Raw genomic sequence first — 25,869 nt, forward strand, 5'->3', positions numbered from 1 at the left:
TGTGGGACACCGCTAAGACTCAAGGCAAGAAACATGAACAATATACAAAAGTTTAAAAAATCACAATTATAAAATGAATGAAATAAACATAAAAAAAAATCAAAACTCACATCAGGCTTAGGTAACCTTTTCCTATAATAATGAAGAGCTTAATGGAACTCGAGAGCATTCCGGCTAAGCACGGGCTCCAAAAATGGGTGAGATAGGAGATATGGGTTCTAGGCTAGATTAAGTGGGCTTAGCTAGGCTAGAGTACTAGGTCTAGTTGTGTAGAAATTTTGACAGAGTGTAGGTACTCCTAGATCTCATATTCCATATGTTGGAATGGGGAGAGGGAGTGACCCCAATTTGTAGACATTCTTGACGGATTCTGACATAATTCCCAAATATCTAGAATTCGTTCAAGGATGAGATGATGGCATCCTATTGGCCAAAGTTTGAAAGGGTTCTTGATTGACCAAGGGGTTTTCTAGCTTAAAATTTAAGAATTAGGTAGGCTAAATAGGATTTAGAGATTCTAAGATTAAAATAGATTCATCGGATCCTATCTTAGGATTTTATGAGATAGGGATAAGAAAATAGGCAGTTTATCTTCAAATGACACGCACTTTTTGAACCAAAAGAACTGCTAATGAGGCATGCTTCTAACGACACATGGTATTAACGATATTCCAAAATGCTAATGATACATTAGGATTTGCTAACGACAATTCATTATTTTTGGACCCTCTTAACGATATATAAAAAAACTGTTAACATTTTTTGACCCTCCTAACAACGCATCCAAAAAACTTTGAACAATACTCCAAAATATGCTAATGACACATAGATTGTTATTAGTAGTTTTCTAACGATAATTCTCTTGTCATTAGCAAAATTGACTAAAAAGGCCTAACAAGTTAACTTGTTTTGGTCATAACTTTTCGTCTGAATGTTCTTTTTAGTGATTTTAATGCGTGTAAAAGCTAATATCTTTCACTTTAATTTATCTTTTAACTAAAAACAAAATTGATCATTGTGGTGGTAAAAATAAGTGCTCAAAGTTGGCCCTACATGAAAAATAATATTCTTACGAAACAAGTCACATTGTTTTGACTATAACTTTCTATTTTGATGTTGGATTAACCCATTTTTTTTCTTGTTTGAAACTTAGATCATCTAGTTTAATTCATATTTTGAGCAAAAATCATCAGGATATCATTTTGAAGGTAAAAAATAAAGTTAAAAATCAGAATAACTTTGTAATTAGCTGAAAACTAATGCTAAGTGCCATAGTGGGACTTATGAAATGTAATGTAAATGATGACCTAAGTTAAAAATGATGCTCTATATTTTTTTTAAAAGAAAAAGGAATCCCCCATTGCTAAATTTTTTTAAAGTTAATGCTGAGAATAAAGGTTTCCATCACATGACTAGATGTCTGATTTGAAAAGTATTGCAAACATGAAAATAATGAGTGAAAAATAAGTGTCTAACTTGCATTATTCAGCAACAATTTGATTTTTTGCCAATGTTAATGTGACTTCACTTTTCAATTTTTTCCTCTAATTGAAATAATCATAAAATAAACATGCTCACTCTTTTTCATTAAAATAAATCTTGTGTTTAACCTTTAAATTTCAAAGTAGCTAGTTATAAAAGAACATGCATAAACTCATGCTTCAATAATTGCTAATATAATTTCACAAAGTTTGAGACTCTAGAAATCGTCTAGACTTGAAAATTAGAGCTTCAAACACATAAAAGCCTGAGAGTTTTCATTCTGATTCACTTTAACTTTCTCACTATAAATCTTGCATCAAACTTATCCATATTGAATATTTTCAAGTGACCAACCATTTTTCAAAAACTTTGAAGAAAATAAATAGGATATGGGTTATTGAACTTTAAAAAATGAAGTGAATGGTAATAATGATAATAGTAGATGAAATGGTAATATCTTTTTTTTTCTAAGATAAATGAACTTTTCCCTTTTTTTCTTTAAACTTTGGGTATCATGAAGGGTTAACAAAAAAAGTCGGATATGCCATCCTTGAACATGAGGCTCAAAGAAAATCAAGGGGTAAGGTAAGGGATGTTGGACATCTCTTGCATGAGATCTTCAATTGTGGAGGAAGTTGAAAGTTTTGGAAACTTTTTTATTTTTTATTTTTTTGTCATTTTTCTTCAACAATGCCTTTTTCTTTTGTCTTTTGTCATAGCCACTAGGACTTAAGACTGAGTGATGATGACTTTAAAGGAAACCATTAAGCTTAGGGGATGACATGACTTTTTTTTTTATATTTTCTCATTTTTTTGACATTTTGATATTTTTTTACTTTTTTTTTGTGAGAACTTTTGTTTTCACCGTGCTCCTCTTTATAAGATAAAAAAATGCCCCAAGATAAGGTGTGAATGAATAGGTTTTGCTTTGTACAATAAGATGATCAACTTAAGGTACGAGTGCATAAGATGGATAAGTCCACACGACCGACCAAATGAAGAGATAATAAGCAAAGAAAAAGTTGAACTTAGTCTTGACATCTTTCAACTTGAAGAGATTTTCTTCTAAGAGGGTCATCGTGATTTTAAATCATAGAACATGAAGCTTAACATGCTCATGTATGATTTATCATTTGTTGTTTTCAGGCTTCATAAAGAGATTTATCATTCTATTTCATTAGAAGCCCATTCAATTTATGTTGTCTTCTCAATAAATAACTCTACATTCAAGTTTCTTCTTCTCAATAATGGAAAAGAAATTGACTACTCACAAATGCAATGACTTCTTGAAAATTGTCATTCAAATGAAAAAAATTATGACAAAAAGGGCAATCTTTTAAAAAAAAATGATTTTTTTAATTTTCAAAATTTATTATTTTTTTAAAAGTTTTCAAATGACTATTTACAAAAAAATAATAAAACAAATCATTCACATTCTCAAAAGATGTGAGAATGACTTTGGACTATAAGATGTTGAAAGCAAATCTAATTTTGGTGGTGCAGTTTTACCTCATATGACTCTCTGACTCAGTGTGGAGCATGAGGTATGCTTTGTATCTACTCTAGTACTAGACTTCAAATGTTGTGAAGATAGATCATTGACATTTTTCTCTTGAAGTATAATGTGACCCATATTTCTGTCATCTTCCTTTCCAATCTCATTCTTTTAAAAATTTAGGATTTGGACTTGTAGATGTGGCCATGTAAAATGGCAGACGATGTTGATTTTTCACATTATTGAAAATCTTTGCTGATCTTTTGGCTCTCTTCACTACAAGAAAGGGAGTTTTACTGGCGCACCAATTGCACAAGCTAAAGCCTAAACACAAAATGTAAAAGTCAACAAGTCCGGCAAGAGAGGGAAAAAGTAGAGTCTTCATAAGTAGTTCAGAAACTAATGTTGGAAATGAAAATGCATGAAGCATTTGGATACCTTGGCGGAGTGGTGATCTGAAGGAGCATTGGAGATGAAAAAAATTATCAAAGTTTTGATTCGCACTGTTTCTAATCAGATATTATTGCCATAATTTATCAATGTAGGGATGTATCAAAAAATTATTGAAACATGCCGAGGGACACCCTAATCTTTGCAGCAGGAAGCCTCATGAACTTCGTGATTTTAGTTTATTTTTGCTAAAGATCAAAAGCTGTTTCAGGAGACAGATGCCATGCACATACATTGATAGCTTAGAATGAAATGTAGAACTGCAGTGAGTAATTTTGGCTGAATTCCAGCCATGAAACTTGTAAAGCCATCATGCCTGTGCAAAATATAGTTGAAAAAGATTTTGCTATGAAATAAATTTGATGATTGAGATTCAGCCATTTGGCTGGTTGTCAATTCAGTTGCAATAAAGTGTTTGGGAATTGAGGACCTGAGAAGCGCAGGTCCTTCAATTTCCTTAAGGGTAGGTTGGCACTTACGAATTGGGGGAATTCAATACCAGGAACTTAATTCCTGAAATTGAAATGGCAAGGACTCCAATTCCTTGGTTCAACTCTTTCATGAAATGAGTTGGAATCCATTTCCAGTTTCAGTTTTTCAGTTTGACTCGTGTCAAATCCAAGTTTCACCTGCTGGACACTTGTTCAGGTGAGTACCATTGAAATTATTCAGTCTTGCCTAATCTCTCTTTTTTCTTTTTCTTTTTTGTGAGGAGTGCGTTGTGGGGGGGGGGGGGGGGGGGGGGGTAAGCAACGTTCAGGGACCATTGAACGATAGATTAACTATGAACAAATTAGGCTATGCTTGGGAACCTTTCATTGGGATATGGTTTTGCCAAGACGTGGTGTTGATGGAATTGCCAAAAACATCATCTTGTGATTGGTGTTGAAATGTGGTAGACCAACTCCATTCTCAATGGAGTGTTTTGGCAACACCGCCGTTCACAACAGCAGAGAACATTGGAGATGCTGCAACATACCTTCAATTTAAGGCTCTCAAACATAGCCTTAAAAAGTTGGGAGGACCTAGAAGAGCTAGCGAATCTGTAGCTAACACGAGCATCCTGCACCCCTCTTCCCAGCTGCCTCAGTCAACTCATCTCTAGCTAAGCAGCCCAAGTACTAATTACAAGAGGGCGAATTGAGAACTTGGTGCCCTTTTATTCATTAGAAAAGTATTGCATCAGCATGAACGCACATCTTTCTTATTTGTTGTATGCATGTGTAAAAGTGACGCCAGTGTGAATGGCCCTTTTGCTTTTGCTTTTCCTTTTTTCATGCATTTACACCCAGGAAAAGAGTGGGTTGGAGACAGTTATAAGATTGCTCAAAAATATTCAACACAGTCTGAGTGTATATAAGGTAACAGAAGTATGACAAAAAGAATTTGCAGGCTACACATCCAATGAATGTTACAAAACTAACAACAATTTTCACAAGCTAGAGAATCAAATTGAAATGTCCAAGTTTATAGTGGCTCCTCTATGCTGCTATCAGTTCCTTTGCAGCTTCATCTACCATATGCATAATATGACCCCTGTGTGTCCTGTATTTCTGTTAAGAAAAGCATTAGTTGTTCAAATGCAAGGCAACAACATCTAGAAAAATTGCAGTTTCATTAAGATCTGTCCTCTCTGTGAAGACATGCAGGCACAATGCATTTAACAATAAACAGTCAGTTTAATTCATCACCTTCTACAAATTTTGCTGAAGATCTATAACTAATTCTTTCTATCTGAAATAGAAATAGAAATTGTTTTCCCCTTAAAAAAAAACAATCAATTTAAAAATAGCCCTAGTTCAATGAGAAGTTAGAACAGCAGCAATTGAATTCACAATGAAAATGACAAGAGAATTAACAAACCTTAAAAACTTACCTGTTAGCCTGAAACAAGGCTAAAACTTACCGTACTGAAAAAATTTACAAAACCTTGACTTGCAGGTTTACTTCCTGAAGCAGCGGACATCAGTATACGGACTTGTTTCCCCGCTGATATGGTTGCTATGTGCTTGAGTCCTGAAAACTTTCCAAAATCTCAATGTTTCATCCCCCGATACAGATGCAACAGTACAACTATCTGGCCCCTGAAGAAAAAGAAAATCAAATAAGAAGCAATGTAATGTTTTGGTATTATATGTGATAATATATCAAATTATTGTAGTTTTGTTTTTCATATATACCTGAGCTATAGATAAAACTCTAGAAGCATGACCTGCTAGTTCTGCCATCTCAACCATAGAAGGATATTTCCACAGTATCAATTTGTTATGAGGAAACCCATGGGAACTTAAGATTTCTGTATCACTCATACTCCACAAAAGTGCAGAAACTTGGGAACCAGTGCCAATGGACTTCAAGCAAGATCCACTACATGTATCCCAAAACTTAATACGGCCATCTGCACCACCGCCACCGGATGCGAGCAGATTGCTCTGGAATGGACACCAAGCCAAGGCCTTAACTGCAGCGACATGGCCTTGGAGTCTATGAAGCCACCGAGAAGCAGCCCTCGTATTGGACGCCATCGCCGGATCCCACACATGAATAATGTCATCATTTCCTCCGCTAGCTAACTGTTGGCCTGAGCTTGACCATTTTAATCCGCACACCTCCTTCTGGTGTCCTCTATATATTTCAACTATGTGAGACTGAATCCTTGGATCGTTGTTGATTACAAGACCGTCCCTCCCACCAGTAGTGAGAATATGGGAATTCCAAGCAAGGGAGCCAACTCTTGATTGATGACCGCCTCTCAGAGTACTTAACTACAGAAACAATGAAAGGGATTCAGTATATTAACACACAAACTATATCAGCCAAATCAAACAACAGAAAAAAATATGACTTGAAGCTACCAAAATACAGGCAAGTCGAGAATACTAAGAAGCAAAACACAAGAATGGTCATTAAGAAACACGGCACATTGAAACACTAAAGATGCATTTTAGGCCTCTGAAGCATACAATAAAGAGCATGGAGACAAGAAACACAACTCGTAGATTGCGTGATATATCACATCATTGATTTGGCATGCGTTTCTCCAAAAGATCACCCAAGTCACATATCATAATCTATGAAAACACCAATACAAAAGAAAAAAAAAAGAGGTGATCTGGAGGCTGGAGATTACCTGCTTGTTGGTATCGACATCCCACAGCTGAACATCCGAATTGTTCAATCCAATGGCGATATGCCTACCATCCGATGCCCAACCGACGCTCGTAACAGGGCTGTCCTCCTTGTCTACAGTCACAAGCAAACGAGAAGATCCATCGGTTGCATCCCAGAGATGGACGCTGCACCCGAGAGCGATGGCAACAATGTTGGTACTGCTCCAGTCAAACAAATTCAGATAGTAGTCATCTTCAATCTCAGGGGCAAGAAGAATCCTTTCTGCATACTGAATCATCACAGCAACCGAAAAGAAGGAACAATCAGTAAAAAGCAAAACTACAGAAACAAGCACAAGGGAAAGAACAAAGAAGAAGAAGAAGACCCATCGTTCTAGGATGGTCGAAAACACGAAAACAGAGAACGGGATCATACAATATATAAGAAAGAAATTGAGGAGAAAAAGGCACCTGAGGAATGCGTCTGAGAGGCATAGAGGATCGTGGTGGGTGCGAAGCAGACATACTGAGACGAACTCCTTAAGAGAAAGAAATTCAAAAAACCATCAAAACCGCGAAAAACGATGAACAGAAACAAAAAGAAGCAGAAAAAACAGAGTGAACAATCAACTATCAAATAACCGAGAAACCCAACAAAAAAATCCTCAAGAAAATTGAGCAATGGGCACAAACCCATCATTCATCACAAAAAAAAAAAGGAATCCGGAAAAAGAAAGAAAGGCTCCGAAAAAGCACAAGAAGCAGAGGGATTCTTACGTTGGGGACCTGGGATGTGTCGGGATTGATCGATTACCTGCAACCAATGGAAGGGAAACAGAAAAAAAAGTGCTAGAGAGAAAGGCTATTCTTCCTTAAAGCGCAGAGATTGTGATCAGAGAGAGAGAGATCCTCTCGATCATTGTTGAGAGCGTTTAAATTTATAGAGATCAAGAGAGAGAGAGAGAGAGGCGTGTTGATCTTCATTTTGGGAAAGTGGCCGTTGGTGAGATAGATATGTCGGTGGCTCGGTGCCCCTTCTTTTTTATTTTTTTCTTTCCTTTTTATTTAATTAAAAATCGACAGGCGCGTTTCCCTCGCGGGTCGCGGGTCGCGTTCCCTCCCGCGCCATTTTTGGTTTTCTTGTCAGTTGCCACACGAAAAAGAGATTCAACGGTAGGGCTGTCAACGGGTCCGGTTTGTATCGGGTATTTAATCCGATCCTAATTCAAACTTTTAGGCACGGGCAAACAAAGTGCCAACCCGAATAATATTTGGATAAAACCCAACCCGACCAGAACAATATCTGGGTTTGAATCATGATTTTTTCCAGGTACCAAACCAGTCTCAAGTATTATATATATTTAAAAAAAATAAAATTTTAAAATTACTTGGGTCCGGGTTCAGGATTCTATTGCGACCCAACAAGATCCGAACTCAGTTATTAGTTATATGAACGACTCTGAGTCAACCCTGACCCAGACTTGACCTGACCCATTGGCCGCCCTAATCAATGGTGTTCTATAGCCGGGTCAAGAACTGTCATTAGAACCAAACCGATTCAACACAAAAATCCAAGGAGAAAATGAGTGGAGAAGAAAATTATAAAGGGGTTGGTTTTCTCACGTGTCAGCCATTAAAAGAGAAAAATGGATTTGATGTTGGGATTAGAAAGTTTTGATTAATTAGTCAAAACACCCAAAAAAAGGGTTAATCGAATTTTTAAAATTTTTATATTAGCTCTCGATTAAAGTAACTGAAACAAAGATAATGTAAAATTACATAATTAAATTTAAGGATATGATATTTTTTTTGTTTTAAGAGAAAAAAAAGATTAAAACGCCAATTTTAAAGGTTAACGAGTAACACTTTATAAATTTATGTTAACAAGTAAAAATATCTTTTTTTATCTTATAAATAAGAAAAAATTTCATTTTGGGGCCAACCTTTTACCCCTAATTCCAAACATGGGCCACACGATTCTTTAGCGTGCCATGAAGCATTCTTTCTTCTTGTTCCACCCTTTTTAGTTCTTCATAAGACAAACAATTTTGGTAATTGGATTGGACCCAAATTTGTGGTTAAGAATACACAAACCAGCCTCACTTATGTGCTATATTTCAAAGTCATACTTGATCTTAAAAATCCTTCAATTGACCTTCGTTTAGTCAATTAATTGACAAAAACATTTTTATTTATTGATTTTGATTAAGAAAATATTCTAAGATAACATAAGGCGCATGTTGTTTTATACCTCAAGGAAGTATTTTAAATGCATTAGAATAAAGAAGGCAATTGAAAGTAATGACCCAAACATTGGGATGCCTTTTGTAAATAAATGATGAGATTGGCAGCTTTTTGTAAAATTAGTGTTTTTTATTCATAGTTTCTAAATGGCATAATGAATTAAAACAACAATATATGATTGCATATAAAAAGATGAAAAAAGACAAAAAGAAGTTTAAAACAATAAATAACAACATATCCAAATATATGTTGGCTTTATGGGAATAAATAACAGAATTAAAACTTCTTTCTGTATTTTTGTTGGTTTTAAGGCTCAGTTTGGTAGCTCCATGTTGGGATGGAAACAATATTTTCATGTGCTGCTAAAATATTTGAGCAGATCTAATGATCGGGCCCGAGTACTTTGTAAAGTATTCGGGGCCAATCATTCTTCCCTAAAATATGGTTTTGCCAAAATGTGATATTATCAAAACATGGTGTTGAGGATGGAATTACCAAAATTATCATTTTGTCCATGGCATAGTGACAAATATCGTGAGATTTATGAAAAAATCTCGCGATAATATTGTGAAAAATTGCTTGAAAGTTTAAAACGGTAATTTCTCGCAAGATTTTCAAAATATCTTGAGATTTATGAAAAAATATAAATACCGTGATTTAACTGGACATTCAGCCGTCCATATGGTGGAGCTTTGATATATCATGTTTAAAAACAATAAATTTTTGACAAAATAAATATATGAAATACAAATATATGTGTTATATATATATATATATATGCATTAATATGTATAAAATACATTTACACTTGTCAATTACCAAAATTTTACAGTATTCGTCAAAATATAATTTTAAACTATTTTTTTTTATGAGAAACATTCTCCACATTTTTCCTTACCTTTAAGGCAAGTTTGTAAGGAAGAAAGATGTAGAAAAAGTGATCCAAAATAGAAAAATCCATACAATTTTTTTGGCTCTTTCAAATGAAAGAGAATTTTTCTTTGAAAGTTTTTTTTCTAAAAAATATACTTTTGATAGGAAACATTTTTCTATGAACAAAGGTAAAATAATATTTTTTTTTATCAAGAGAAAATTTATTTTTACACTCTACACCACCCATCTCTAAGGGTGGCAATCGGGTTGGGTTGGCGGGTCGTGTCAGCGGGTCAGCATACCTCAACACGAACCCGACCCGTTTATTAAACGGGTCGGCCGTGGCAAACACGAACCCGACCCATTTATTAAATGGGTAACCCGACACGACACGGTTAACCCATTTAATAAATGGGTCGGGTCGGGTAAACGGGTTGGCGGGTCAGGGTTTTACATTGAAAAGTTTACGGGTTGGCGGGTTGGCGGGTTAGCGGGTCAGTTCAGGTAAACGGGTTGATCCGACCCGCCTAACCCATTTATTAAACGGGTTGGGCGGGTTGGCATACCCCTAACACGAACCCGACCCGTTTAATAAATGGGTTAGGCGGGTTAACCCGTTTACAACACGAACCCGTTTAAGCCAAACCCGAACCCAGCTAAGAAGCGAGTTGGAGGGTCGTGTCAGAAATTGCCACCCCTACCCATCTCACAACCATCCACAATCTCACCATCACCCCCACCACCACCATCACGACTAGGGGTGGCAATTAGGTCAGGTTGGCATGTCAGAATACCTCAACCTGAACACGACCCGTTTATTAAATGGGTCGGATGTGGCAAACATGATCACGATCCATTTATTAAACGAGTAACCGACACAATACGGTTAACCCGTTTAATAAATGGGTCGGGTCGACGCAACCCGATTACATTTAATTAAAGAGTACAGACTCTTTAGGGCAACTTAATTAATATGACTTTGTTAACGGACAAATTAAAAAAGGTGTACAACTAACATACAATATTTAATGATACCGTGCTCCCTAGTCCCGAAGCACCTACTCGATCTATACTTTTGGATTATTTTTCAATTCAACTGTTTAAATGAGCCTCAAAATTGTATAGCTTACCATCTTTAATAGCTTTTAAAAGTAAATGAAATGGGGGGGTGGAAGCATTAATTTCAATTATTTTCGGCAGATTTCAAAGTTATAAATTAAATGTGATTGACTTATTAATTCTCTCTCTCATAGTTATCAATTTATCTTTACGCACCATATCATTAAATATTGCTACACTTTTTTTAATTTGTTGGTTAACAAAGTGGTATTAATTAAGTTGCCCTAGACAGTCAATACTCTCTAATTGAGTTGATGGGTTCGTGTAAACGGGTTGACCCCTTGCCTAACCCGTTTATTAAACGGGTCAAACGGGTTGGCAGGTTGGCATACCCCTAACACGAACCTGACTCGTTTAATAAACGGGTTAGGTGGGTCAACCCGTTTACAACATGAACCCATCCAAGCCAAACCCGAACCCGGCTAAGAAGCGGGTTGGCAGGTCGGGTCAGATTTTGCCACCCCTAATCACGACCACCCTCTTTATCTCTCTCATATTTTTACATTTTTTTCAAACGTACCCTTAGCGCTTTTACACGTGGCCGGCGAGTATCGCATGGTATATACCCGCACCCTGGAACCCGGACTCATAGGGAGAGAGGGCGTCTGTTGGTGCTGGTGTTTCGACGGGCACCCATGGCTCTTGCCATGTACAGTCACCTCCTCGCTCGCTTCTCCTCTCCTCGTCCTCCTTCTTCGTCAATCATCGCTTCCTTTCCCTCCCGGACACCCTTCTCTCTGGCGGTGCCCTCCGCCGCCGGCCGTCGGCATCTCGGCTGGCGCACCATCAACGTCTCTTGCCTACGCCCGCGCCTTACATTCGCGGCGGGAATGGCGGAGACGCAGTCCGCTCAGCCCCAGGTACTCCAACCTTTTCCTTGTGGTTTTTCTTTTGAATTTTTACTTCGGATAGGAATGATTGGTCTTTTTTTTTTCATTTTTCGTGGTTCATTGGTTGTTGTTGGATGTGAGATTTCTGCTAAATTAACTTGGGGAGTTTCTGAGAATTGCTCTATTTTCTTGTGAAATGTCTTAAATCATGGAGAATCGATTTGAAATAGGTTGTTTGGCTTGCGTTGCTAACTATTCAAGGAAAATGGGTGTGGGATTAACAGTAATGTCATGCTGTTTGTCCCCATTAGAGTGTGAGCTTAGCTGGGATTCCTGCAACTACGCTGCAGATGATGGAGGGTAGGAAAAAAGTCTGTTCCGGATTTGCTGAAAAAAAAAAAACTTTAGGATGTTGTTCGATAAAATCGGTTTGGAGATGTTGCGCGGCACCTATTGAATACAACTGTTCCCTCACCCTATGTTGTACGCACTGTGCCTTGCCTGGATGGAAACCATCGCAGCGCGTGGAAAACAGTTGCTGCCTATGTCAGATGGGTGCGGGTGCGGCACTTTAAAAAAACTTGGGTGCGGGGGTGAGGCAAAAATATAAAAAAGTATATATATATATATATATATATATATATATATATATATATATATATATATATATATATATATATATATATATATATATATAAGTCCAAAAGTTGGACATAAATGACCCTGGGTGCATTGTTGACTGCATCGGTGCGGCACCTAGTTGGAAAGTCCCTGTGACATAGGTTGCTGCCAAACACCTCAAATATCTCACAACATAAAAATTTGTACACTATTGGAATCGACTTGTAAAGTTGTGGATCCTATCATTGGCAAAGTGGTGTGACCTTTATCTCAAGGGGATAAATGCTTCCATCATTTAATTTTGGATCCATTTTCATTTCCTGAAGTTATTGCATAAAAAAAAGTGATCAGGATCTCTTTCTCTCACTTATGATAAGGTGAAATTCACCCATATGGAGTAACCTGGACATTTCCTTGAAATTGCTTTGCAATATACAAATGGAGTGTTAGTAATTATGGGTGAATTCTGTTAGTGAGAAACTCTAGAGGGTTCTTTGTTAGGCAAAATATGTAGCACTTTGCATCTGTTCTTGGAAAAAAATGCAAGTCAGAACTGATATTTTTTTTTCGATATGCACAATTGTTCCTTATGGATTCGCTAAGTGATCCCCAATTGAGGCATGCCTTTATTATTGCAGATGAAGTTTGGCCAAGGGCATATCTTGCATTCTATATTTGCAGGGATTACAGTTTTTCTTTCATAATAATCTCGGATTCAGGATATGGTTCTTAGGTAGGTGAGAAGCTGTAAACACCCAAAATTTTCACCCTCATCCAGTGTTTGTCCATTTCATATGTCATTACAAATCATTGCATATCATTGCATGCATTCGGCATATCATTTCATCGCATTGCACAACATTGCATAGCATTACATCTCATTTTCGAGATCCAGCACTCCTGTTTCAAAACATTCGATTCAGATTTGAATTTTAAAGCTTTATTTCAAAAATCAATTCCAAAACCTGGGTTTTTATTCAATATTCTGTCATTTGCAAACCCCAGGACTTTATATTTCGAAATATTTTCTCAGAAAACAGTCTGGATTCATTTTAAATTCAAATTTCAATCGATTTCAATTCACAGATGAGGCCCATTGAGGTGGTGTCGCTTCTGAATTCCTCTATTCATCAAATTTCTCAAAATTTTGAAAGTTCCAGTCCGATCAGGACTCTGCCCCAGAGTCCAAATCCAGTCAGGAGTCTGTTTTGAAGTCTATTTCATTTCCATTTTTAATCTTTTCCGTTTGTTTTTGAAATTTAGGTCATTTTACAGAGTCCATTTAGTTCAAGACTCTATTTTAGAGTTCGGTTGAGTTAGAAGTCTAACCCTGACTGTGTTTTCTGACTTATTTCATCATTTCTTGATAAAATCTTTCGAAAATTCTTTCATCCAGCTTTCAAAATCTAAAATGTAAGAGTCCTAAGAGTTCAGGACTCTAATTCGGAGTTCCAGTTCGCTTGAAACCCTATTTTTTAAAAATCTTGAATTTCAATTATTATTTTTAACCCCTTTTCAAAGGTATTTTCAGTGTTTATTTCAAAATTTTCAAGAATCGATGTGGGCCCACTCAGTTGGAACCATATCCAGAGGAGTTCTAACCCAGTTAGAACCCTATGTTATTTCAAAATTTTTAGTTTTTAAAGTTTACTTTTGAAAATCTTTTGAAAACTTTCTCAATTTCAAGTTTTAAAATCGCTTTTTGAAAAACTCAAGTAGGGCCCACTCGGGGTGGCGCCATATTCGAGTAAGTCAGGGCTAAACTAGGATTAGTCAGTGTCTTGGTTAGTGTTAGAGGTTTAGAAAAGTCAAAAGTTATTTTAAAAACTCATTTTGAAGTTTGGATTTTAAAACTAGTGTTTTTAAAGGTTTTAAAAGGACTTTTAAAAACCCAAATGAGGAAGATGCCAAGTGGCATCACATTTGGGGATTTTCTAGGTTTAGCTAGGGGCTAATTAGGAATTAATTAGATTAATTAGGCTAGGGGTAGTTAGGTCATTCCACCCAAAAATCGCCCCCCTTAGAAGAGTCCAAATTTTCCAAAATTCTGAAATTTTTAACCTAAAAAAAATTTCTATAAAAAGCCCCCATAGGGGGGATGATTTTTCCATCTCTCCTCTTGGAAATTCTTGGAGCTTCTCTCTTCTCTCCAGCCCTTCCGCCATTGCTGCAACTCCAAGGTAAGAAATTTTATTAGTTTTTAAGTTTTATTTAATGTTTTTCATTGTTGTAAATCAATTTTAGCCATTAATATCATATATCCCATGGATTAAACCATGGATTCAAGTCCAAGAACCTCAAGAGAGGTTCAAGAAAGTGATCTAACACTGTTTTTGGTGTTTTACAGGGATTCTAATCTATTAGAATCAATTTTAACATTATTCTTTACATTATGAACCGATAAATCATGTGATTTACCCTTTTAATGGGTTAAATCCATGTGTTTAAAGGTAAAATCGAATTCCAGCCATTGATTCCCTGATTATTTATTTATTTATTTGTTTATTCATGTTTATTACACGTTTCTTAGCATAGAAATAATTTTTATTTACTGTTTTATGGTTTATCTTATTGTTTTTCATTAGTTAATGCATGATTTCTTAAGTTTCTTAGATTTCTGTGTGTTTTTAGTTTAGAACAGAAAAGAGCATGCTGTTTCGGATTGAAATATTTACTGTTAATTTCTGATTTTTTTATATGTGATACATGCATATGTGATTGAACTACTGTAAAAAATCAGAGGTTTTGGGATTTGGGAACCCTGTCAGAAAAATCGGACATCAAATCGGGTTTTTAAAACTTTAAAATCGTTGTTAAAATCAAAATGGTAACTTGCTGTTATGATATTTTCCTCATCCTATGTTCGATTTGAGATCTGTAAAGTGCCATGGATTCATATTGATTAGACCTTTCTACTGTGAAATTTTGGGAATTTTTGATCTCTGTTTAGTATTTTTTACTCTGTCAGAGAATCTGATTTTAAATATAAAACTCGTTAGGGTTTACCAAAACCCTAATCAGACTTGTGTTGGTCATAAATCCCAAACCACAGATCCGATTCATGATTTGTAAAAGTGAGTATTGTTATTTTTCTGTCTATTGTTCACTGCTAAAATTTCAGAGATTTTTGTTTAGGTTTGCTATTTATGTCTGTATTTTCAATCTGAAGTAGCCGTTTTAATCCCTGTTAAATGTGTTATATTTTAGTTCAGATTGCCGGAAGGGTTTCTCCCTAACCGAAGATGCTTTTTCCGATCTGTAAATTGAAAAATCTCTGTTTTTCTTTCTAGTTTATCTCTGTAAAATTTCAGAAGTTTTCATGGAAAATTGACCCCTCATTCAGGTCTAACTCTGAAACTGGTTTGTGACCTAGGTTAAAAATAGCTTATTTTAGGTTGTTAATGCAATTTTCGGATTAAAATAATGTCAAAAAATTATTTTTGCAATTCCAATCTGATTTTAGGGTTATAATAAGTGTCTGTGCCAATTTTTATGAAATTTAGAACTCATTTGATGTCTGAATTAATAAAATTGCAAAACAGGATACCTTGAAGATCCAAAAACACTGATAAAATCACAATTTTGGTGATATTTCTTGATTTTTGTTTATAAGTGTGTGTTTTTAGGGTTTGTTCATGTTTAGAATCATATTAGGATGTCTCATGTTTGATTTTATGCTTATTTCAATCATAAATCTCAAATTTTTATCAAAATCTATTTCAGAAAACCCTGATTTCAAGGCCATAGTCTTGCTATCAGGGGCAATTTGGTCCTTTGACCTCAATTTCGAAATTCTAAACCCTAATTTTCCCATTTTTAATCATGTCATATCATATTTGAGTTAATTTATCATTATTTGTATTTCAAAACTTGCATTTTTATCAAATATCTTTCTAAAAACCTTAATTTCAAGGCCATAGTCTTGTTATCAGGGGTATTTTGGTCATTTTGACCCCAATTTCGAAATTTCAAATTCCATTTTCATATTTATTCCATTTTATTTCATATTTTATCAATTTTGATTTAAGGGAATCATGGAAAAGGATTATATCTAGCAAAATCCAGTAATTTCTAGATATTACTGGATAAACCTAGAAAAGCCAACTTATTTTCATTAACCAAGTTTTCTAGTTTTGCAGGTACATTGAAGATTTTATTTTTCATGTATTTAAATTCAATAGTGATGTAAATTAAATTAAATTTTGAATAAGAATTTACATTTTCAGCTTAGACTAGGATTACCTTGCATATAGTTTAATTCTGCAAATATTAAATGTCTGATGAATGTATCATTCATGCACATTTTCATAAATTCACTATGATCTACACGAATGACACGTGCACTAGCTCTTATGGAGTTGACAAACTTGGTGGAATTTGTATTTATGGCCATAGTCAGAATACGAATGATACCTAGATTTGTAATCTTCGTATTAGCCACATTCAGCCTACACTATTAGGCTAACTTCAAAATGCACTGCATTTCTTAAAAATACAAAGAGATTTTTCTCAATTCCTCAAAATCATATTCATCCATTTCATGTATTTCCCAATTCCAATTCAAATTCCAAATCAGAGACATCCATTTCTTCAAATTTTTTTAAGTCTTATTTAAAATCAATTTTCTCAAAATATGGATTTGCCAATGACATTTCAAGTATTTCCAAAGTTCCAAATTCGATTTTCTAAGTTATATTTTCAATTTCAAAGTTTGAATTCAAAGAAATCAAGTTTTCCAGAGTTATTCAAAAATCGATTTTCACAAAGCACTTATATTTCCTCAGAAATCGATTTTATTTTCCTCAGAGGTGCTTTCCAATCCTAATTCACGATTTTCCAAGTGTTATCTTTTTCAAGAATTCTCCAAATATTTTCCAATATTGAAAGCAAACATCATGTTTTCAAATATGCATTTTTAGAAAATTCATAGCACATGCCTGATTCTTTGTGCATTTAGGAATTAGAATATGGTTTAGACAAGTTGAACAGAGCAAAGCAGTAGATTGATCCTTGGTTTAATTACCCCTGGTAAAGGCGACAGGAACGGTTGAACCTCGTACCGACAGGTCAGTCCCATTCTTCGGAATTATCCCGCATTTTAAAACGGAGGCGAGTTATTTTCAAAAACTTTTTCAAAGGTCAGTTTGACTCGCAAAAAAGTAAAAATTTTGCGATGATAACAGAAGCATGCTTCTCAAAAACTCTCTTCGAAAGCGCGATACTCCTCGCTTCTGAAACTTCATGCGAATCTCGATTTCCCCATGCTTCTTCTAAGCTTCTCACATGCATTGTCCATGCTTCCTATATGCTTTTCTCACGTTTCTTTTCATGTTTTTTATGTGTTTCTTCTCACACTTTCACTCACTTCTCATGTGTTTTCTTTAAATTGGTAATCATCAGTGTTAGATTTTAACAAAAACCTAGTTCTTTTACTAAAAAATTATGAAATATAAGAATAATATATTTTTTTAGTTTTTATTTGCTTCTTGTACCCCAATTGTTTTGGGATGAAGGCGTAGTTGTTGTTGTTGTATTTGCTTCTTGTTCGATTCCTATTCAGTTCTCATATTGCTTCCTTTTGTATTTCTGTTTCGCTTTCAAATTGATGCTTCGTTTCTTGCTTCCTATAAATTTAAAAAATGCTTCGCTTCTCGCTTCTACTTCCTGTATTGTTTCCCACTTCCGCTTCCTAGACTGGCAACCTTAATTTTGCATTATAGAGGTTTTTGTGGTGAGGACAAAGATGAACTAAAACATGCAGCTATGAGGCTTGCGGGTGATAAGTCCTCATTATATATTGTTAGGCCCCTTCAAAAATCATAGTTTTAAGTTTTTTTTCTCACATCTAACACCATAGATGCGATCTATAGGTTTTGCTTAGTGGGAACCAGCTTTTGGATTGCCAGAATCTGACCTGTATACAAGTTTTTCCGGTGTTCTAAAATCAATGGCTATGAAGGTACCAGTTTTTCCAGCTCAGAAAAACATGTTTTTCATCGAAAAAGACATGATTCAAGAGTAGATTCCCACTAAATCGAGCATGCTAAACACATCTAATGGTTCAGATCTACCATAAAACACATAAAACCTATATATATATATATATATATAGAGAGAGAGAGAGAGAGAGAGAGAGAGAGTACTGAACATATTAGGCCCCATTTCTCGTTCTGCCCCATAGGTTTTAAGTATTTTATGATAAATCTGAACCGTTGGATGTGTTTAACATGCTCGATTTAGCGGGAATCAGCTCTTGAATCATGTTTTTCGATGAAAAAACATGTTTTTCTGAGCCGGAAGAAACTGGTACCTTCATAGCCATTATTTTGGATCACCGGAAAAACCTGTATACATGTCAGATTCTGGCGATCCAAAAGTCGGTTTCTACTAAACAAAACCTATAGATCACATTTACGGTGTTAGAGGTGAGAAAAAATACTTAAAACTATGATTTTTGAAGGGGCCTAACGAGTCCTAACAAAAAAGGAGGCCTAACAAACGCATTACTGTATATATATAACCCTTTGATGGATGCTTGGATGTTGTCAGCAATAAGTTTCTGCTGCACACAGGAGAGCGCGCACACACAAACACAACGTGCAGACTGCAGACAACCATTGAAAGTGCTGTAAACTAATTGGATTTGTATCCGCATGGTCAGACCTTTTATAGGGTTTGCAGTCAAAAGTTTAGAAACTCATCAAAGGGCTGCAAATAAATTGGATCCGTGTACCAAATCAAAACATTGTAGACCTTTTACCAGCTTCGATTCAGTAGTTCATAACTTGGTCTGGTTTTCATATCTGGACCAGGTTGTGGCTGATTTTCTGCCATCCCACACTACAGTGTCGGACTCGGGTCCCCAATCGTGGATCCATTATTTATCTGGCTCGGTATCAGACATCAAACCCATTGCTAACTGTGACTCCTACTTCCAATTTTTTCTTTTTTGTTGTTTATTGGACTGTGGCAATAAAATTTATAAATAAAATACTGGGTATTGCATGTAGGTTTGAACTTTTTTTCCCTGTCCTTGTGATATGCCTAAGGCACCAAACATGTGAAATAATCCTAAAGGACCACATGATTCCCTTCTTTTTTTATTTCTTAAGAAGTGAGTCTACTTAAGTGGATTAGTGCATACTGTTTCCCCCCCCTCTTTTTGCTTGTCTTTCTTCCCTCCTTTTATTCCTCACAAGTAGCAGCTAGTGTTTTCTCATATTCCTCAACCAACTGATTGCTCAAGGAAAAAAAACATTCTCGTTTACCCTGACACAGGTAAGGTATAAATATAATATATTTAAATAAAAAGTGAATAAATTCCAAAATTAAACCCTATAAAAAAACTAACTACAGGCTTCTATGATAACATAATTTCATGCTGGTCCCAGTTGCAAATCCAAGTGACCTGAAAAGCTAAGTTGATTCATCCAACCCAGTTCTGTTTTTCTGAGTCCTGCATTGGCAAGATCCTTAGTTTCATAAGACAGGTGGCTTGGAGGAGAAGCTCAAGGCACATGATTACTATGGAGTTATAGGAAACCCTCCTTTTTGCATGAGCCTTTTGTATTGGCAAGAACACATAGTTCCATAAGATGGATGACTGTACAGGATACCTGAGCCAGGTCTATACAATTTGATCTTTTCAGTCCTTGTTGCTTTGCCATTCCTATCCAAAGAAAAAAGAGAGCTGAGAAAACTCGAGAATAACTCGGGAGTTTAAAAAATTGAAAAAAATATAAATAACAACAAAAAAGCTAAGAAAATAATAAGTTTTGCATTATTTTTCTTCCAAAAATATAAAGAAACATGTTTTAAAGGTTTTAAAATATAAAAAAGCAAAAAAATAGGAAATGCAAACTTAAAATAAAAAAGTCTTTTTCCAAAAAATATCACGATATATTCTCGATATTATCAGCTACCTTGAAATAGCCAATAATATCGCTATATTTTCAATATATCGGTGACAACGGTTGAGACAGTACACCAGTGTGTCTAGCTTGGCTTTTTAAGGTGGCTGTGAGATGTCTTATTTTGTAGTAATGGCTTAATTTTGGATTGCAGGAGGGTATTAAAATTGAAAAACAAAAATTCACAGCAAATAAAAATGCTAATTTATAAAGGATAATGCCTCCTCTTGTGGTTGTTCTTGTTGTCGATTAGGCCATTTTCTTGCTTGGAGAACATCTTTGATTGACTTTTATATTTCATGGGATTTTCAAAAGGAAAAAATTACATTTAGCATTTGTTATTGTTAGGAAACTTTCTTGCATGGAATAATGTCATTTACTTTTGTATTTATTGGGCCCAAAAAAATTGTTTTGTTGAACTTTATTCTTTCAATTAAATTTGTCAAATTTGCAGATTATGGTGATCTTTGAAATGAGATGGATTATATTTTCTTAGAATACAAAATCAACTAAACTTTCTATAACGACCCCAACTCATCCCCGTTGAAAAGTGGATTTTTTTTTAAACAATTACAGAAACCATACCCAAAGATGAAGGGCCTTACAGACATAACACAATCCAAACCATAAGGAATCTTACATTAACCCAACAATCAACTAATTAACTTTATTCATCAATAATTAAAGTTTAAGAACATGATCAAATAAATGTCAATAATAATGGAGCCATACTGCCCCAAAGAAAATATCAGAAAGTAGTCACGCAACCTTGTAAGCCCCATATAGCAGACATACTCATTATTCGACTTCAGGTCCTGTAAAAAACGTAGAGGGCACAGGGTCATAATCAAAGATCCTGCGTACGAATTCCTCTAACAATTTAAATAGGTAAGAAAAGTATAAATCAAATGCATATAACATTTTTAGAGCAACATAACTACAACAATCTCATAACTCAATAGCTATTCAGGCATTCAAGATTAAATATCATGTATTGACAATAGCTAACATGGAAATAAACAATTAAAATTGCATGAATTAATGCAGAGCAGTAAATATGCATGATATCAATGTACATGCATTAATACCTTATTAAATTATTATCAGAGTTTTCTTTAGTATGCATGTGCCTATTATATGTACACAATTTTAGTTTCACTTTTTCATTAAAACTTACGGATTCTCAAAATGGGCATAACAAATTGTCGAAATTCAAGATAGGTTCCCAGTTGTAGCTTAACACATAATTTGTATTTTATTACTGGGTTTCATACTTGATCCTTGACGAATATCAGAAATCAACACTATCCATCGGAACATTAGAAATCGACATCTAATGTCGGGACACGAGAAATCAACATCCACTGATGCCATTTTCTTGGTATACCAATAACAACAGTTGTGTTTACACATCACCTCAGGCAAAGTGGCGGAAACTCCTTAAAACCATGGTTGAGAGGTGAACCACCATATCAGGTTCAGGAGCACAATCGCACACGGAGTTTTAGTATCCTCACAGTTATCCAAAACCGTCATCCAGGATTGACACACTGTGGAAGGGACATCTAGGAAGAAACATTAATTACACTGTTTTATCTCTTTATCTTTTTATCAAAAGATAAATTCTTTACATAAGATCCGTTTTGCAAAATCAACATAAAAAACACAACACAGGACCTTGGCCTGTTACAAAATTTAATAGTGTAATTAATTTAGAAATCAATTGTTTCAAATAGATTTTTGAAATGCATAAAATAAAACTTAGAGCAATACCTGCTTGTGGCCCACATGGCCTACAGTGGTTCACATAAGACAACTGATGCATTTTAAGTAAAAACCATAGTGAACATGTAACCACACAATAATTCAATATATCTACAAATGCACTTTCATTCACATAATACGAATGTACATGAAAAATAATTTACGTATGCATATGAACACATGCTTGCAACATACATCCTGTCTCATAATTCATCTCACGCATAATATGCAAACATACACTCATTTTTTGAATATGATGTCTCTTGGTAGCCCAACATTCCGTACCATATAGTAAAGCGGGCCTAATAGTCGTCCTATAAAACTTTTCCTTCAACCCCAATGGCATTCTACGATCGCACAACACTCCAGTTGCACTCTTCCATTTCATCCACCCAACCTTTATCCCATGATTTACATCTCCATCAATTTCTCCATACTTTTGAATGATAGATCCCAAATATTTGAAACAATCATCCACAGGTATTTCTTGCTCACCAAGCTTCACTACACTCTCATCACTATTTCGTTGCTTACTAAATTGACATTCCATGTATTCTGTCTTACTCTTACTCAACTTAAAACCTCTTGCTTCCAATGTCTGTCTCCATAATTCTAACTTAGCATTAACCCCAGCTCTAGACTCATCAATCAAAACAATATCATCAGTGTACAAGGTAGAAGTGATGCACCGAAACCTAGGTGGAGAGAGAGGGAGAGAGGGAGACGGCTGCACAATAATAGAACTCGTTAATGATATTAGGGCTAATCTCTATGTTAAATAGAGAGAGGCCAAAAAGAAGAAATTACATATAAGTCCCTCATTAAACAAAAATAACAAATAACCTCTAGTCTAGGGAAACTTAAACTTAAAACCTCTTAATCTTCAACACTCCTCCTCAAGCTGGAGCATAGATATCAATCATGCTCAGCTTATTTTGATAAATTTGGTCGAGCAAGAGGCTTTGTAAACATATCTGCAACTTGGTCCTCCGACTTTAGATATTTGGTAGAGATATGACCAGCTTGAACCATATCTCTTATATAGTGGCAATCAACCTCAATGTGCTTTGTTCTCTCATGAAAGACATGATTGTTCGCTATATATGTGGCAGCCTTGTTATCACACATCTTGGTCATAGGAGAGAAAACCTTCACCTGAAGATCATGAAGAACAGTACGAACCCACATCAATTCAGCAGCTGTTTGGGCCATAGCCCTATATTCTGATTCTGCACTCGATCTAGAAACCACATTTTGCTTCTTACTTCTCCATGAAATCAGATTGTCTCCCAAAAACACAGAATCTTGTGGTAGATTTTCTATCCCCTATAGATCCTACATAGTCAGCATTATAATAGGCCACTATATCCAGATTTCCACTTTTCCTGAACAATAACCCTTTTCCAGGAGAAGATTTTAAATACCTGAGAATCATTATAGCTGCATTTCAGTGTACCTCAGTTGGTTTGTCCATAAACTGGCTAACTTTGCTTGCTGCTAAAGCAATATCCGACCTGGTTACAGTTACATACAGTAGCTTCCCTACTAGTGAGCAATAGCTTTTGCTATTGACCAGTTTTGACCCTTCTTCAAATAACTGAACTTTATGGTCCATGGGAATATTTGCTGGTTTAGCTCCCAACATTCCCGTTTCCTTTAATAAGTCAAGAACATACTTCCGTTGAGACAAAACCATCCCTTCACGGCTCCTGGCAACTTCTATACCCAAGAAATATCTAAGTGAACCAAGGTCTTTTGTAACAAAGTGTTTTTGAAGATGAGCCTTTGTGGCTTCAATATCTTTCACATTGTCTCCTGTAAGAATGATGTCATCCACATATACCACCATAACAACTATGCTTGAGTTAATTTTCTTGATAAATAGTGTATGATCTGCCGCTGACCTATTAAAGCCAAAGCGTGACATCACTTCAAACAATTTTTGAAACCATGCACGGGGACTTTGTTTCAAGCCATAAATCGCCTTTCTTAATCTACACACCTTCTGATACTCCCCCTCAACCTCGAATCCTGGAGGTTGTTGCATGTAAACAGTCTCAGATAGATCCCTATATAAAAATGCATTTTTCACATCTAATTGGCACAAGCTCCAACCATGCTAAACAATTACTGAGAGAACAAGACAAATGGTACCCATCCGTGCAACAGGAGAAAAAGTTTCAAAGAAATCAATACCATATGTCTGAGTATACCCTTTTGCTACTAATCTGGCCTTGTACCTTTCAATAGAACCATCAGATTTGTACTTTATTGTATATACCCATTTACATCCAACAATGTCAGCATCTGCTGGGGAATCAACTAGATCCCATGTATGCTGAGATACTAAAGCATCCATTTCTTCTTGCATAGTCAGCTTCCAGCGGTTATCAAGCTCTGCCTGTTGATAGTTCAGAGGAATAGTTTCAGCAGATAAGGCTGAAATAAAAGTTTTCATCTGATTTCCAATTCTGGCATCGGAGACAAAATGAGATATGGGATATAAGGTACATTATCGTGTCCCCTTGCGTAGAGCAATAGGCCTGTTATCATCATCATGAAGATCACTATTGTCAGTAGAACTTACCTCAGGGGAAGAAGAAGATGAAGGCACTTGCGGAGGTGGAGCTCTACGCACATATACCAATGGAGGATTATTAAATCTTGAAGAGGATGAAGTTTGGTTAGGTAATGAGGGCACAAATTCCAAAGGAAAAGGAGGTATAGGTAATGGAAAAAACTCAGTTGGATCAACCTGCAGCGGGGAACCGATACTAGAGTAATATGGAGTGGATTCCAAGAAAGATACATCCGCACTGACATACTCTCGACGAAAAATAGGATCATAACATCGATATCCCTTTTGATTTTTGGGATAACCTATAAATATGCATTTTGTAGCTTGAGCAACTAATTTATCACGGTCAGGGCCAAGTTTGTGTACAAAACAAACACATCCAAATATTTTTGGCGAGAAAGAGAAGAGTGGGGCATTAGGTTTTAGGATATGTAATGGAATTTGATCATCCACAGAAGATGAAGGCATGCGGTTGATCATATAACAAGCAGTGGTAATCGCATCACTCCAGTATAACGCAGGAACATTGGATTGAATCATAATGGTCCGGGCAACATCAAGCAGGTGCCGATGTTTTCACTCAATCACCCCATTTTGTTGAGATGAATAGGCACAGGAAGTTTGGGGTTGAATGCCATGATCTTGGTAAAATTGTAACAAAACTTTTGATTTAAACTCAAGAGCATTATCACTGCGAACAATCTTGACAATAAATTCAAACTGAGTTTTTATTTCAAGAATTAAGGATTTGATAATACTTGGAACTTCAGATCGTTCTTTTATTAAAAACACCCATGACAACTTAGTGAAATCATCAACAATAACAAGATAATATCGACACTGAGTCATAGTAGAAATCTTACTAGGACCCCATACATCTGCATGAAGTTCAAAAACTTTATTACTAGACTGACTCTGACTCGAAGGAAACGAACTTCGATGATGCTTGCCCAACTGACATGCTTCACACTGAAATGATGTAGTGGAAGGAATTTGAGGAAAGACAGAACGAAGCTTTGACAATGAAGGATGACCAAGGCGACGATGCCACTGAACTGGACTGAATGAGTGTTCCACTGCAGCATGAACATTACCCACTGGATGATGTAGGTAGTAGACTCCATTTTCTTCATAGCCTCCACCAATCTTCTTCCCCGTCAGCAAATCCTGAAAATGACAACCCATCGGATCAAATATTACTCTACAATTTTGTTCTTTTGTAAGGCAACTAACAGAGAGTAAACTTTGAGAAAAATTTGGAGCATGAAGAACATTTTTCAACTGTAAGGAGGAGGATATAGAAATGTCTCCCTGACCAACCACCGGTGAGGAACTTTCATCGGCTAATGGGACTCCTCGATGAACAATAATATCCTTTAGATCTGAAAAAACA

The 25,869-nt window shown here is 35.7% G+C and overlaps 2 protein-coding genes across 2 annotated transcripts in view; one reads left to right on the forward strand and one right to left on the reverse strand.

Moving 5' to 3' along the window:
• Positions 1 to 4,727: 4,727 nt before the first annotated feature.
• On the reverse strand, positions 4,728 to 7,520 carry LOC149817090 (cell division cycle 20.2, cofactor of APC complex-like). The gene is made up of 5 exons (XM_089987204.1): positions 7,315 to 7,520; positions 7,009 to 7,076; positions 6,558 to 6,827; positions 5,608 to 6,192; positions 4,728 to 5,511 (listed from the first exon to the last, which is right to left on the reverse strand). Exons 2-5 carry the CDS (start codon positions 7,060 to 7,062, stop codon positions 5,371 to 5,373), a joined length of 1,050 nt encoding a protein of 349 aa, XP_089843330.1. The 5' UTR covers positions 7,063 to 7,076; positions 7,315 to 7,520; the 3' UTR covers positions 4,728 to 5,370.
• A 3,847-nt stretch (positions 7,521 to 11,367) lies between these two features.
• Positions 11,368 to 25,869, forward strand: part of LOC149817091 (uncharacterized) — a 35,772-nt gene continuing 21,270 nt past the window's right edge. The window contains exon 1 of the mRNA XM_089986558.1: positions 11,368 to 11,633. Within this exon, the coding sequence (XP_089842684.1) occupies positions 11,409 to 11,633 (225 nt within the window). The 5' untranslated portion in view covers positions 11,368 to 11,408. The remainder of the gene's footprint in view (positions 11,634 to 25,869) is intronic.

This window comes from Nuphar pumila, chromosome 14 (genome assembly GCF_984573655.1).
Source record: "Nuphar pumila chromosome 14, dmNupPumi1.hap1.1, whole genome shotgun sequence".
Taxonomy (NCBI): domain Eukaryota; kingdom Viridiplantae; phylum Streptophyta; class Magnoliopsida; order Nymphaeales; family Nymphaeaceae; genus Nuphar; species Nuphar pumila.

Coding starts and splice junctions, on each gene's coding strand:
- LOC149817090 (XM_089987204.1), bottom strand. CDS start 7,062: ATGTCTGCTTCGCACCCACCACGATCCTCTATGCCTCTCAGACGCATT. Junction 6,193..6,557: donor ATGTCGATACCAACAAGCAG/GTAATCTCCAGC, acceptor TTGTTTCTGTAG/TTAAGTACTCTGAGAGGCGG. Junction 5,512..5,607: donor GAGTTTTATCTATAGCTCAG/GTATATATGAAA, acceptor CTTTTTCTTCAG/GGGCCAGATAGTTGTACTGT.